General features: G+C 34.4%; 1 protein-coding gene across 1 annotated transcript; it reads left to right on the plus strand.

The window, feature by feature from the left end:
* Positions 1–1751: 1751 nt before the first annotated feature.
* Positions 1752–10260, plus strand: LOC129276124 (tripartite motif-containing protein 55-like). Its single transcript, XM_064109678.1, has 2 exons — positions 1752–2482; positions 6769–10260. Exons 1-2 carry the CDS (start codon positions 1847–1849, stop codon positions 8032–8034), a joined length of 1902 nt encoding a protein of 633 aa, XP_063965748.1. The 5' UTR covers positions 1752–1846; the 3' UTR covers positions 8035–10260.
* Positions 10261–15928: the final 5668 nt, after the last annotated feature.

Consider the following 15928-nt stretch of genomic DNA (forward strand, 5'->3'; position numbering starts at 1 on the left):
TGTGCAAACACATATATCTAAAAATAATAATAAAAACGAATGTTTTACGTCTAAATCTCCTTAACGGGTGCAGGGGGGGGGGGTGCGGCCCCAAAATCTGAAACTATATCTCTAAGCAATTAAGAACTGAAGTTACTATGAAAAGGAAAGGATTCAAGAACTATATTGCCCTCTTCAAATGGGGGAGCTAGGGAACTGGAATATAACACTTAACTGACGCCTGAAATGAGGGGATTAGGAACAGGGGGGGGGGGGGGCTGGTTGGCGAATGAATAAGGGTGATAATGATATCCCTTGGGATCTGCTGCCGTGGCAAGAAAAGGCGGCCGAAAGTAAACACCCGTATTTCCATTATACGTTACTACCATACGGCCTAAATCTACAAGTAACTCTCTTTAATAAAGATAGGTAAAGCACTACCAAGCTCCTACATATCACGTTATGTGCTTTAAATATACTGATTTGATTATAGCCTTCTTTGAATCTGTCATTTTTAATAGGTAAATGGTTCTTTAAATCTACCCTTTTTTCTCATTGAAACTATTAAATAACATTTCAACCAAAACAATTATTTCAAAATATTTTCTTCCCATGTATTATCGCGTGACCAATTTTCTAGATCACATCCTATATTGAACTATTGTTTGATTTCAACTACAAATTAAAGCCCACACTCTTCAAAGCAAATCAGTCAAATTGACTAGACCAGTAGTCAGCTGGGTGCAACTGATATGGCAATCATTGATAGTCACATTTTTGACATATATTCTAGTCAGAAATGACTCTGTTCTAGTAAAATACGACTAGAAAATAGTCAAATATGGCTAAAATAATAGTTGCACCCAGCTGACCCTATTAATTAGTCATTTTGGGCTGATTTGTTTTAGAGTGCAGTATTCAACTCTATGATCAAGTCATTAACAGTAACCAGTTTTTTTTTTATACAACACTGTTTACTATATGAACTTACAGTAGTTGTCAAACGGTTAAAATAAACATGATTTATTTATCAATGTTGTTTAAGACTTTAAACAACTGTAAAGTTGATATCGCAAACAGCGTGGTATGTATAAAGGTTTTAAACAGCTTTTTTGGCTGAGTTGCTTCAGTCAAACAATGCCAAGGCCAACACGAATCGATAAATCTCCAATATTTAGATAACCAGTTGAAAATAGGAATATCTACATTCTGGCTAATCAACCTTTGTAATAGATAAAACTGACAAGAGTTTGTAGTGGAAGAACAATTCTGATGACATAGTCATCAGGTAGTCACATGGAGCCAGCACCACACATGCTATTAATATATAATCATTATACCCACTTCTATTTATATGAAGTTTCTACTGCACAATAGCGTGCTTTTACCATTGTTTGTAATCAAAAAGTAATACGAGGCTTTTGGATCATTGTGTACTAAATATATTTTTTGTTTTCAATAATATTTTATTTTCTTCCTCTTTCAAATCAATAAGTGGACAATGACAATTCATATAAATAAAGATTCTTTGCATGTATACAATCAATAAACAATCAAACAAATAAATATATCAATATCAATGAGATTACAAATATTTTAAAAATGATTACAAATGAAATTGAATATATACAATCCGGGATGAAAAAAAAACTCCCTCTTTCGATGGAATAATGCATACTTAACGCTGTCAAGTTCAAAGGTAGGTGGGAATACCCAGTTCTATTAATAGAACGTTCCTACTTCAATTCACAATAGTGCGCTTTTACAATTGCAGCACTACGAGTGATTTGTATCGAAATGCACTGTTGGCTTCGTTGTAATGTGATAGTTCTTGTGGTTGGATTTAATTAGATCTCTTTATTTAGCGATGGCTGAGAAGTGTGGATCAGAGAAAGCATCAAACTCTTCACCGAACCTGATATGTCCATTATGTCTTGATATATTTGTTGAGGCGACAATCTTAACTTCATGTGGACACACATTTTGTAGGCGATGTCTCAAGAAATACGATCTAACCCACCAGGACCTTGATCACATGGTCTGTCCTCTCTGCAGGGAGATCACCAAGTTGTCCGCCAACCGTGTCGATGATCTCCGCCTGAATGTCTCTATCAACGGATGCGTAGACGATTTCTACGCCAAGTGTGGAGGGATGAATGCTGTCCTCGAGATGTGCCAGAAATGCACCGCTTGCAAGTCTCTGAAAGACGCTGTGTCGTTCTGCAGAACATGTAATTATTACATGTGTGATGAGTGCTTACATTGTCATCAACATCTTACAGTCGTCTTTGAAGGTCATGAGATTGTCTCCATGGATGATGTCATCGAAGGGAAGGTCAGCATTGGTCATTTATTCGAGAAGTGTTCCATCCACAAACAAGAAAACAAAGATATGTTTTGTGAGGATTGTAAGGTCCATGTCTGTCAAAAGTGCGCACTCGTTGATCATCAAAATCACAAAATCAAGAACCAGGTTAACTTTGAGCAGGAGTTGCGACGGAAGGTAAATTCATTCATAATTATCACAGTAAAAAACCCTGTATAAAAATCTATATAACGCTGTTCACTATTTGAACCTTACAGTAGTTGTTTAGAAGTTTAAACAACCAGTATTAATTTTGAGAATCAAATATTAATAATCAAACATAGCTGTTTAAAAGTTTAAACGCTTAGAAAATATTTAAACAAGTAATGTGAGGTAAAAGTTGTATAAAAAATGTAGGCAATATTTTGAAAGCGTACACTCATGAAAAGTTTAGGCAAAAAAGGCCAAATTTTTAACAATCACTGCGCAACATACTTTCCATACTACTATTGGATAAAATCTGTCCAAATTGGGTAATAAAACTAATAATTCGGTAATAAATTTGCTCAATTAGATAATAATTGCCCAGAATATATAGGCATGTATATATTTCTTTACAAACAAACTTTACCCAACATAGTGGACAGTATGTTGCCCAACATAATAGGTAGATTAAACATGGTTATAAATACTGAGGGTGATCTTAAAAATTAATTAATAAGAATAAACACCAAAGATCATACCAGGTTTAATAATGATTCTGATGGTGACAACAATAATACTTATAATCACAATATTAAGGTATATAAGATATTAAGAACAGTAACTGGACTTTAAAGATTGAAAAAATAATATTAATGACAATGAAATATTAATGATAATAATAATTATAATAACAAGAATAATAATACTTATAATCATAGACATGAATATTGATAAATAGAATGACAACAATAATACAGATTGACAAGGATGAATAATACTTTGCAATACCATAATCAGTATGTAAAATGTTTTTTTTTTTTTTTTACCCTTCCACAGGGGTCCTTTATTGAAATCACTATAATACATATTTTTTGACAATACATGATTGAATAATTAACACAGTATATGACACACAAGTTGAATATTTACAATACAATATTCCATAAAATTATCGTAACATTTGTATAAAAAAAGCAAAATCAAAGATCAAAGTGCAAAGGAAAACAAAAATCCATACAAGATATATATATATATATATGTATTTTAGAATGATATCTGAGAGACTTAATGTCATAAAGTAAAATATGACCACCTTTTTATGAATTTCTTCTCTTTCAGATTTGTTTTATATATATACTTTTCCATACCATAATAAGGCTTTATTTCAGACAAAATGTGGTCGAAAACTGGAAGACAGTGTTTGCATTTTGCTGCAAAAATTTCTTTTCTAACGATTATAAAAATACAATTAAGAGCACCATTGTTTCCGTAAAAACCGAATAGTTTATTCTGGTTTGAAATTTTGATATGCAAATTGTTACGAGAAAACCAAATTTCGAGTTGAGACCATATTTCGTTTGTGTGGGCACAAGAACAAAAAATATGCATAACAGTTTCTTTATAATTATAACAAAAAGTACATAAGTTATCTGTAACCAATTTAAATCGTAACAAAGCATCTTTCATATAAATAATTCTATTCACTATTTTGAACTGAAACCAGCTCATGTTGACATCTGCAGTTGAATAAAAATTGACGTGTGCATTGTATTTGCGTTGAAAATCAAAATATGAGAGAAATTTTCCATCTGTTCCCAAAATATCATTAACAAAACGCACCCCATTAGCACACCAAGACCTATAAAATATTCCATTATTATTCATTTTAATTTTTGGATTATTCCAAAGGGCTTGACATGCAACGTCATCAACAATAAGGCGGGAAAGATCTGAAAAGGCCAACAATACCTGTGCCCAAAATGGGTTATTCATTGATATAGCAAGTGATTTATAATGCTCAGCCCCCATGAATAATTGAAAAGATGTATATGGTGCAGGCAAAAATAATTGAAACATGTGAAAAGTAAAATTTTCAGAACAAGAAATAAACCTTCTTATCCATGAAATTTTTAATGATTTGGAATGGATAAAAATATCAGTCATCCTAACACCACCCTCACTATACGATTGACATATTTGTTTCCTACTTATTTTATCAGGTTTGCCTTCCCATATAAAGTCGTAAAAACATCGGTGAATATCATTCATAATTTCTAATTTTGGTTCTGGAAAAGATAAAAACAAGTAATTCAATTTCGGTATAAATATAGATTTAACAATGGTTACCCTCCCTAAGGGAGTCCAAGATCTTTTTCGCCATACCGCCATATGACGTTTTATTTCTTTAAACTTTTCTTGATAATTGTAATCAACCATTCCTGATAATTCAACTGAAAAGTCTATACCTAGGTACCTAAAATATCCTTCCGAAATCCAGTTCAGTTTGTACTCGTGTAAAATCTCTTTTTTGAAAGTTCTATTCTTCCCAATCCATATCACCTGGGTTTTAGTTATGTTAATTTTGAGGTTGGATATTTTTTTTCAAATTCATCAAGTGTATCAAGGGCACATTTTAAATCTTGTTCTGAACCATTGAGTGTCAAAAGGGTATCATCTGCATATTGTAACACTTTAAGTGTTTTCCATTAATATGCATTCCCTCTAGTTTGTCTGAGTGTCGAATCAAAATACCAAGAATCTCACTTACTAACAAAAAAAGATAGGGAGATAAAGGATCTCCTTGACGACACCCTCATCCTATATTAAACCTATTTGTACAATGTCCGTTAACTAACACACAAGAGGTTGCGTCTGCATAGAACAATTTTATCCACCTTTTAATGGATGGACCGAAGCGAAAAAAATCCAGGACATTGAAAAGAAAATTATGTGATACAGAATCGAAAGCTTTTTCAAAATCAACAACCAGAAGCATGCCAGCTATATCATGTAATTCACTGTAAAGTAATGTGTCATACAATAAACGAATGTTTTCACCTATGAAGCGACCATTAAAAAAAACAGTTTGGTTTTGATGAATTAAAAAAGACAGAACACCTTTGAGTCTGTTTGCTATACAACTGGACGCTATTTTATAGACAACATTTAATAGGGAGATAGGTCGCCAATTTCTTAACAAGTGTCTGGGTTTGTTTCCTTTCGGAATTAAAGTAATTATTCCAATTTTTTGTGAATTAGACATATGTCCTGAAAAAATACGCATAATTTAATGATCTAACCAAAAAAAGTTTGATATCTTCCCAAAAATAACGATACAATTCTACGGTAAAACTATCCTGTCCGGGCGATTTACTATTTTTCATGAGCTTTAAAACGGAAAGAACCTCATCAACATTCAAAGGACCCTCCAATAAGGACGCCATTTTAGGGGACACCTTAGGAATACCAGGAAAATTTAATAATAATTCCAAGTTGCTTACGTTGGTTTCCTTTTCCGCATAAAGATTAGAGTAAAAATTAAATATTTCATTGATTATGTCACTTTGCATTTCTAAATTATCACCAGCATTTTCAGTGGATAACTGACGTATTTCTTTATTAATGCAATTTGTTTTTCTAAATTTCAAAAGAATTTAGAAGGCTTTTCACCAAACTCCATCCACTTAATCCGAGATCGAATCGCAATTCCTTCATCATGTTTATTAGATTTTAAACAAAATGTTTCCAGTTCTGATTTTGCTTTATCAATTTGATCCAAATATTTTTTATATCCAGATATTTTATCGTCGGTGTCGGTAATCACCAGTTTTCTTTCACGCTCTTCAATTTTTTTTTCTAAGTCTTTTTCTCTGTTTATATTTTGTTTTTTTTACAAAGGAGGCATGTGATATTGCTTCTCCTCGTATTATCATCATTAAAGTTTCGAAAAATAACTGATCGTTTATATTGAATTCACAATCACCTACTATTCGATCATTTTCATCAAATTTTACTTCGTCTCTCGCATAAAATATATAGTCGTATCGTTTATTACTTTTTTGATATTAGAAACAAATTCATCACTTTTCAATAGAGAATTGTTGAATTTCCAAAAACCAGGACCTCTTTTTATCTTATTCAAGTTGAGACTTAGACAAACTAAAGAATGATCTGTGCGATAACCTGAAAATATGCGAACTTTCTGAACAAGTGAAAGGAGCTCCGAAGAAATTAAAAAGAAGTCTAATCTACTCTGTTTTAAGTATGTAAAATGTTGTTGCATTTAATCCAGTTCTTTATTCTTTATGTTGAATTACATTGATGATTATTACCGTTATTGTTTAAATATGACGTACAATTTTGTAATTATCTGTTGTCTCTCTTCAAGCTTATTCAGAAAATCGTATGTCATTCTGTTTTAGTATTTCTTATAATACGCCTTTATGGAATATTTCCAGATCTAACTCGCTGTTTTTACATATCACACTTTCATTGTGTAGGTGACAGACCTTGCTCAGCGATGTGCCGACAAGAAAGCAGAGCTGGAGAAGAACATTCAGAACATAGAAATACAACGTAATGAGGTACACACTGCAGTGCAGACACTACTAGATGATGCCAGACAAGCCTACAGCATCAAGGCCAAACAGCTGGAAGAAAATCTTCGAAATCTCACCGACCAAATAAATGCCTTAAAGCATAGTTTTGATGACGACCTCGACGTCTTGAAGTCAAAAGATCGACAGAGGATCAAGAGTATTTGTAGCTCAATTACTTTGGTAGATAATGACAGACTGGGTCATCTTGAGACAGACACTCTATCTGCTCATATCTTGCTCTGTGAGGAGCTGGATGCCATGCTGAAGGAGGTTTCCCGTCACACTTCTGCGGAAGCTATTAAGAAGAAAGCACAGGAGAAGAGGTTCAAACCAGCGGACGATACTCGTCTTGACCTCGGGAGCATCTCAGGATCAGATCCCAAGATGGAAGTCATTCAGTGTGTTGATCTACGGGGAGTGATGCTCGGTATGGCACGGCACTCCAATAGCACTGTCGCTATCGGGTATGGGGATTATGCACAAGGTATTGATATCATTGATTCAAATGGTGGGAAGCAGCAGTATAGAAACACACCCTTAAGTGGCATGAGATGTAGTGATCTGGTGTTGCAACGGGACGGGACATTATGCGTGTCCACTGGTTCTTATACGGAAGCCTACATCTACTCTCCCCTTGGCTCCAGGAAAGCTACAATCCACGTGAGAGACAATGGATATTATCTCGGAGTTAACAGGAGTCCAACAGATGAAATCATCATTACTAACAATGGAAAACACGTCTATATCTATGACCCGACAGGATCCACTCTTAAACACACTGTTCAAACAAAGCACAAGACTCGGCAGGCATCTACTACCAGGACGGGTTTGATCGTCACGAGTTCATGTTTGGACGATCCAAGCGTTGTGACGGTCTATGACAGGGATGGGAATGCTGGTGAGTCTCTACAAGCTCTACGGGGTGTCTACCTGTATGCTGCCGTGGATGAGCAGGACAGGGTGTATGTAGCGAGTGTTGATAAGAAGAATAGTAGCGTCGTGATCAGACTCTATGATCTTGATGGTCTGAACCTGAAGGAAAGAGTTGAGTTCAATGCACTTGATATGACTTTGGATTGTTGGTGGTATTACTTGGTTTCCCTCTCCCCAGACATGCTCGCCTTTGCTTGTGACAAAAAGTTATATTTCATCAAGGTATCACTGTAATCCAGATTGTCTCACACCATATGGCATCACAGTCCAATATTGTGTAACATATATTCACCTAACTAACCACCTGTTTTACCTCCATGCTTCAATATTCTATTGTTTATTCTAATTTCATGATATCTTATTCCAATGGTAGGATCCATCATGTGACATTCTTAGGAATACACAGACTAGTCACGCATGCTATAGAACTATCAGTTAAATTCCTTTAAAAATGGGTTCTCCTGGCTGAAAATAGTAAAATCAGAATATATATTATGATATACTCCATAGTATAAAATGGCAAAACGCTGAAAATTTCATCAAAATCTGATAAAACAACTAATCAATATGTTAGTTTATCAATGTTCTGTGAAAACAGCTCTATGCATGCAATGACCAGTGATAGGTGGGCTGATGATGTGTGGTCCCAACTTACCCTTTTCTTATTTCATTAAAGGACATCACAATGTATGTGTGTAAAATATGTTTCAACAATGATGATATTACCGTCAAAGCAGTAACCAATCTTATAACAGTGTCACCAAAGTATTAAACGCAGTGCTGATAAAATTGTCAGTTTTCAGTTTTTTGTTTGTCACTCTCAGCCTGAGTACCCCTTCATTACTGTATTGATCTATATTATGTAAATAATTTTGGGTTTATATATATAAAACATGTTGGTGAGGATTATCATACCGAACTGCGGAGAAAGTGTGATTGGTTGGTTGTTAGTAATCAACCAGTGAACCGACGGCTTAAGGTCCTCTTCGAGGGACCTGATAATAATATCGTATAAAAGGGCACCAGCGCTCTGACTTGTCATCTAACCCATTGCCCCGGATAGGCCAACGATTTCATGTATGTGTGTTTATAAGCAACCATATCCTCGAACCATAGCCATGTATCTTTTTATGATTCAAATGTGTTTTGTTCATATTCTCGTAGTTATCGTGTACAGTAAGGTACAGTATATGTCCATCAACATTTCCTTAAAGCGTCGGATATATTTGTTCTCTATATGTTTATTTCATCCTGTAATGACTTCATAATTTAATCAGTTGACGAGTCACAATTTCTATGACCATTTCTTCTCAAATTCCAGGTTGTTAGGCGCAACGAACTTTTCTATTGACTTTGATAATTATAATGCATAAATTATGACGATGACCCCCTGTTATCTCCTACTGATAATGAAAGAATACAATGTTAACGTGTAAATCACTTTGAAAAAAGCTCCAAAATAACATACTGCTGTAAAAAAAAAAAACGCTGTTTCAAATTTTAAGCACGTTGTTTAAACCCATCACTCAAATAACTATCGTTTAATTTTTTAAAAAGAAGTTGTTTATAAAGTTTAAACAATTGCATACAAATTTAAACAGCTTGTTGTTAGAGTGACAGACTTAAACAATGTGTTTTTTTTACTGCTAAGTGACTGTGTAAAATTTGTACATTTTGATTATGTTCACTCTCTGTTGTTTCATGTTGTGGTTGGGTTGTTAGGTGGTTTTACTTGACTCGAACATCAGAGAGTAGTTAGATATTTTTTACAGGTAGGAAGGGTACTTTATTACTCAGCATGAGTGCGCCCTCTAACTGAATATACATTAAAGGTTATCAGTTGAACAAATCACATAAACGGGATACTGTTACATGTGTCACATGGGCTGGTATTCTGATAGCGATGGTCAGGCAAAATGAATTTTAATGATTTAATCGATACATAGTATACATATATATATATTCCATATTCTAATAGTTATCGTAGAATGTACATATCCATTACCATATTTTTTTTAAATGTTATTTATCAGTTAATGACTATTCAAGAGATGAGTCATAAATGTTTGGCTCAGCGAATTTTTCTATTAGTTTTGGAATTTGATCATAAGCCTATATGAGATATGATAACCTGTATATATGTGCCGTAATTGTTGGCATAGCGAACTTTTCTATTAGTTTCTGAATTTGATCATAAGCCTATATGAGATATGATAAGCTGTATATATATGATCAATTGTTGGCATAACGAACTTTTCTATTAGTTTCTGAATTTGATCATAAGCATATATGAGATATGATAAGCTGTATATATATGAGCAATTGTTGGCATAGCGAACTTTTCTATTAGTTTCTGAATTTGATCATAAGTCTATATGAGATATGATAAGCTATAAATCTATGTAGAGTATATTCTGTTGTCTCCTATGAGGAAGATCAAAATATAAAATCACTTTGCTTAACATAAAATTTGTACATTTTTATTTCATGTTCACACTATGTCACATTATGTGTTTTTTTTCTTCAATATGATCATGATGATATCAAAATATCAGTCTCGCTTTATTATTCACTTTAAATTGAAATTGAAACTTTATTTACCAAAATCTTCACTAAAAAACATACAAATCAAGAAATATGGATATTTCAAATAAAATACATTTTAACATAAGTAAGAATATTTGAGAATAGTCGATGGATCACAGAAAGTAACATAGAACTTTTAAATTAATGATCATGAAATTAACACAAAACAACACAATAAAAATAAATGCAGACTGGAAATACAGATCAAACAAACATAACGTGAATATAATAATTGAATCTATATCAGTTTACCATTAGTATTATAATTTCTGCATTAAGTGGATTTTAAAATGTCTTTTAAGGCTTTGTACAGTTTTGCACTGTTTGATATTTTGAGGGAGCTTATTCTAAATAATGGGACCCCTACATGTATATAAAAATATATTGTTTGAGAAAGAATAATGACCATATATTGCACGAGTATCGGTTGAATGTCTTAGTATTATGTACATCTATATTGGTTTGCAAAAATATATTGTCAAAATTATTAGGCGAAAGGTTGTTATAATAGGAATGCATAAAAAACAGATAATTGAACATTATTGTAGTATAAAGGAAATTGGGAGAATATTAAGGTTGGAGCGTTGTGGCCCAGTGGATTAGTCTTCGGACTTTGAAACAGAGGGTCGTGGGTTCGAATCCCAGCCATGGCGTAATTTCCTTCAGCAAGAAACTGATCCACAGTATGCTGCACTCAACCCAGGTGAGGTAAATGGGTACCGGTAGGATGTAATTCCTTAAAAAGCTGTGTGCGCTATGAACGCCTAGCTTAGCCGGGTAATATATGAGCGCCTTGAGCACCTAACAAGGTGGATATGTGCGCAATATAAATACCCTATATTATTAAATATTGAGAAAAATGATTTGAATTTGATATATGCTCAATTCTATAATAATAATAATAATAATAATAATAATAATAATAATAATAATAATAATAATAATAATAATAATAATAATAATAATGATATAGGTATATTTACCCAGGGAAGCCACGTCAGTTCTGAAAACCGTTCTCCCAGCGGGCCCTGCTATTATTATTACCCCGGTTTTTTTTTTCAATATGATCATGATGATATCAATTCTATGATGCCCTCCTCTCCCGTAATGTCTGAAGATTTGCTTAATTTGTGTATTTATATGCCAAAAAGTTACATTTTAGAAAAGGTGTCAAAGTTACATTTCTAAGTATAAATAAGTTTTTTTTAGAAATATAATGGTTGGCATTCTAAAGTTCTCACGATCAGGTGACACCAGTTATTTGATTTTTTTTTGCTCATGCCTGAGCAAACACTGATGATTCATATCCATGGTATAAACATTGGTTTGTGTGAAAGGCATTTGCTAACATTGTATTGACTTCAAAAAAAAAAAATCTGAGCTGCGAGTTCCCACTTATCACCTGTGTCTCTGATATGTTACAAAAAATGAAGCCCCCCCCCCAAAAAAAAAAAAATAATAATAATAATAAAAAAAAAATAGCGTTCGAAAATCATTATTTTGTGCTTCAAACAAGTGAAATATTAAGTGAACGGAAACACGATCTTTATTTTAACACATACACATGTGTTCTATTATTATCGGCATGATAGAAATTACACAAAATCTTCATTTCAAATTAATCAAAAGCATTTCTTTTGATTTTTTGTTGGTTTCAGAGTTTTTAAGTTGATAGAAAGGCATCCATGTACATATTTCATCTCTCCTTTGGTTTTTTTTTTAATTCAAGTCTATAACGTTAACTGATGCCTTTTAAATTAAGGAACTTGGCACAATGAGAGCAGCAGTCTAAATTGAGAATCCCCAAATGAAATGATACGCTCATTGCATTTCTTAGTAACAATTGTTTTGAATTATGTTTCCATTTATCAATATGATTGTCACATACTTGTTTAGCTACCAATGTCATTGCTTTGTATTACTTTGGGAAGGGATTCGAGTGTCAATCTGAAAACGGATCGAGAAAAGGAACAAATATTCATTTTACAAGAGGAAATTATCAAACATGCTTTGATAAAAGATCCCTTTTAAGTGAAATTCATGGCAATCATGCATGGTCGCATGCACCATTAAAAGTTGAATATTCCTCATCTGCAGAAAACGTATATTTTGGGGGTATGTTTAAATCTTTGCAAAAGTAGGTGACATTTTAATAGAACTTTCATTTTGGTTCCATACTGTATTTCCTGCATGAAATTAAAGGATCACTCTTGTACGTATCTCTCCTAAATGAGCTTTTCTTCTGTGTAAATATTTTTGGAGGGGAAATGCATGCAGTCGAGTTATTCTTTCCATTGGCAATTTAGTCATTTAAATGTTATTATGTATATATGTCACATAAGTATGTGTCATGTACATATATTTCATTTTATAATGATTTTATTTATTAATGGGTAAAGGGGGCTTAAAGTAAATTATTCACACGCTTTGTTTATCACACGTTCATGGGTCATGCTTATTTTGCTTTTAAATGTATACCCAAATACGTTTTATTCATTTATTCATGTACATGTATATTGTCACATTATTGCTCTCATTACTGTGATTAGACCTCTATAGGAAGAACGACATCATCATGAACAGCTCTGAATAGAGTGATCCATCTGTATCTTGTACATGTTAAAACATTCGCATTTGTAATTCTTCATGTACACTCTATATTATCTTGGTGTTATTCTGATAATAAACCTAACCCAACCAAACCAAACAATAATGTAGAAATACTGATCAATCCGATATTACCACTACAATAGCTACAACTGCATAATTGATATCATAAAGCCAAGTGATTTTATCATTAGTTTAGGAGAGGAGACAGTAAGAGAGCTTGCTAACAAAACGATTGATCAGTATTCATGTAAATCGCATACTTACGAAGTTTTAATTTATCATGTTGAATTGATTCTATTGATATCAAGATTTCATTAAATTCTGAATGTAATCAGATTCAATTTAGTTTGTTCCACCTTTGTTCCATCTTTTCCATACGATCTCGTAAGTTTACGAAATGAAGAGAGAGAGAGAGAGAGAGTCCGAGAGGCAATCAGAGAGAGGGAGAGAGAGAGGTATATAAAGAGAGGGGGAGAGAGGGAGGGGGGATGATCATTTTAAGCATTGTCTGATATGTAGGAAAAGTTATTACACGTAACTATACGATTGTCAAAAATAAATCAACCGAAATAGAATTCCAAATATTTGGAGGGCATGTCCTATTGTGCCCCCACCCTTATTTATTTATTCATTTATTTATTTATCTATTTATTCATTCATTTAATTATTTATTTCATTTTATCGTATTTTATTTTCACATTTTATTTTTTAATTATTTGTTTATTTACTATTATATATATATATTTTTTTTTGGGGGGGGGGGTGGGTGGGTGGGGGACTTGTCCCCTCCCCCTATTTTGACCACCGTGCTAATTGAGGCGCGGCTCTATATGTAAATGGGTGTTTTGAGGCCCCACCCGAACCTTAAAAAAGACAATAATGAATAACGACAATATATATGCATACTCACATTGAGTAATGCAGTATCCCTTTTATGTCTTCAAGTTCTCTAAGAATATGCAAATTTTAGAACACAGTCTAAATTCAGAATACATTCATGCACTATCACAATGCTGGTAAAGTAAGCAAATGAATTTCCCCACGTTCAGTATAATTCCTTGATCTCCCACCACCGTTTCCGATAAATTACAATACCTCTGTAAAAAAAATGTTTTTTTTAATAGGAAAAACAAGACAAATATAAAAGGTATTACCTCCTTCCTCTTCAAAACGTTTTTTTCCGGTTTAACCTATTTTTGCGAACACGAATATACTTAAAAACGGCAACATCAATTAAAGGGATTCTACCTACTGGTATTGAAATAAAATTACTTTTATCGCGTCGCTACCTCGCTATAAGCTGGCTTGCCAAAATGAAATTATTGTTATCAACCTAGTAGTAGTATTACCAAATTTAAACTCGGCATTAAAAAAATAAAAAGAGGGATGTTATTATAAAGTAAACAACCATTAAGCATCCTCAGCTGGCAAAAAGAGCTAGCTCATAGATCACAACCTTTATAGAATAAATAGAATAAATTGACCAAAAAAATCATCAATCATGAAGGGCGGCCAGAAGGGATGTCGACCCCTTCGAAGTAGTGGTGATAACAAGGGCCTCACTAGTTCTCTTGACACATAAGGGAAACGTCCCGCCCAGCTGGGTCTGGAGGGCGGCCTGGAGAGATGTCGACCTCTTCGAACTAGAGATGATAACAAGAAGCCTCTTCAGTCCTCTTGGCACATGGGGGAGACGTCCCTCCGAGCTGGGACTAGTCGGAGATGCATCACACAGTGACAAGATATCCACCAAGAGCTCATTGGAAAGGACCCTTTTAAGAAGTGTGGATGGGACCCGCAGGAGCAGCAGGATCAGAAATAAGGGTCGGGTCCACTAGCGTACCTACGGGGGGGGGGGGGGGCAGGGGGGCACTCTGCCCCCCCCTGACGAGTCACAACCCATGCAAAAACGTATCTTTGCCCCCCCCTGACGGGCTTGAGAAACCTTTTTGCCCCCCCCCCCCCTGACGAGCTTTAAGACCTTTAATGCCCTCCTGACGAGCTTGAAGACCTTTTTTTTTTTTTTTTTTTCTTTTTTTTTCGTGGACGGTTTTGCCCCCCCCCTGTGGAGAATCCTAGGTACGCCACTGGTCGGGTCAGTAGCAGATGAAAGGAAAGATGACCCTTCCACTAAGGGGGAGGGGGCAGACCAGTTATCACATCTACGTAAGTTGACTGCATCGGAGCCATTGATCACACCGAGTCGGACTGAGTGATGTCTTGGTATCCACGATGCAAACACCAGATGTCTGGGTATACGTCTGGGTCGGTTACAAGTTTGGATGTGGGGGTATCTACACCATTACAAATTCGAACGTGCTGTGAAGGGATGGGGAGTACAGCGGTGGACACGAGCAAGGAATGCGGTACAACATCTCCAGAGGGCTAAGGATTCAGAGTGGAGTTACTGCTGTCCATGAGATGAGGAGTGCTTCCCAAGTATTAATTTTTCGATCTAGAGGCAAAATTATTCCAGAAACTGTTCTTAATGTTGGGGGCCACAGCATGTTCGATTTCTAGGAGTAATTATCGATGAACATTTGACTTAGAAACCCCATAAAGTCAGTGTGTACAAAGATTTCTCGAGGTGTAGGTGCTATATGTAGATTAAGATGTGTTTTGTCTGAGGCTTTTCTAGGAACTTTACATAAATATCAGCTTTGTGCTTCCCTATCTGACTTACTTTAATGTTGTATGGGATAATAATACTTTTGAGACTTACATTGACAAACTAAAAGTTTTCCAAAATAAAATTCTTACGCTTATCATCAATTCAATTTTCAGCCATCCTAGTAAACCCTTATTCCTTCAGTTAAAGTTGCTTCCTCTTCTTTTGATGAGTTAGTCAGGTTCAAAGGTAGCTGGGAATACCCGGTACTATTTACAGGAAGTTCGAATTGGGTGTGTGTTTTTTTACTCTTGTAGTTGATTT

The sequence above is a fragment of the Lytechinus pictus genome, chromosome 14 (genome assembly GCF_037042905.1).
Source record: "Lytechinus pictus isolate F3 Inbred chromosome 14, Lp3.0, whole genome shotgun sequence".
Classification (NCBI taxonomy): domain Eukaryota; kingdom Metazoa; phylum Echinodermata; class Echinoidea; order Temnopleuroida; family Toxopneustidae; genus Lytechinus; species Lytechinus pictus.

Bases quoted from the DNA above. Each gene is read 5' to 3' on its own strand.
- LOC129276124 (XM_064109678.1), top strand. From the start codon at position 1,847: ATGGCTGAGAAGTGTGGATCAGAGAAAGCATCAAACTCTTCACCGAAC. The intron at 2,483-6,768 runs GTAAATTCATTC...TTCATTGTGTAG, and splicing joins AGCAGGAGTTGCGACGGAAG to GTGACAGACCTTGCTCAGCG.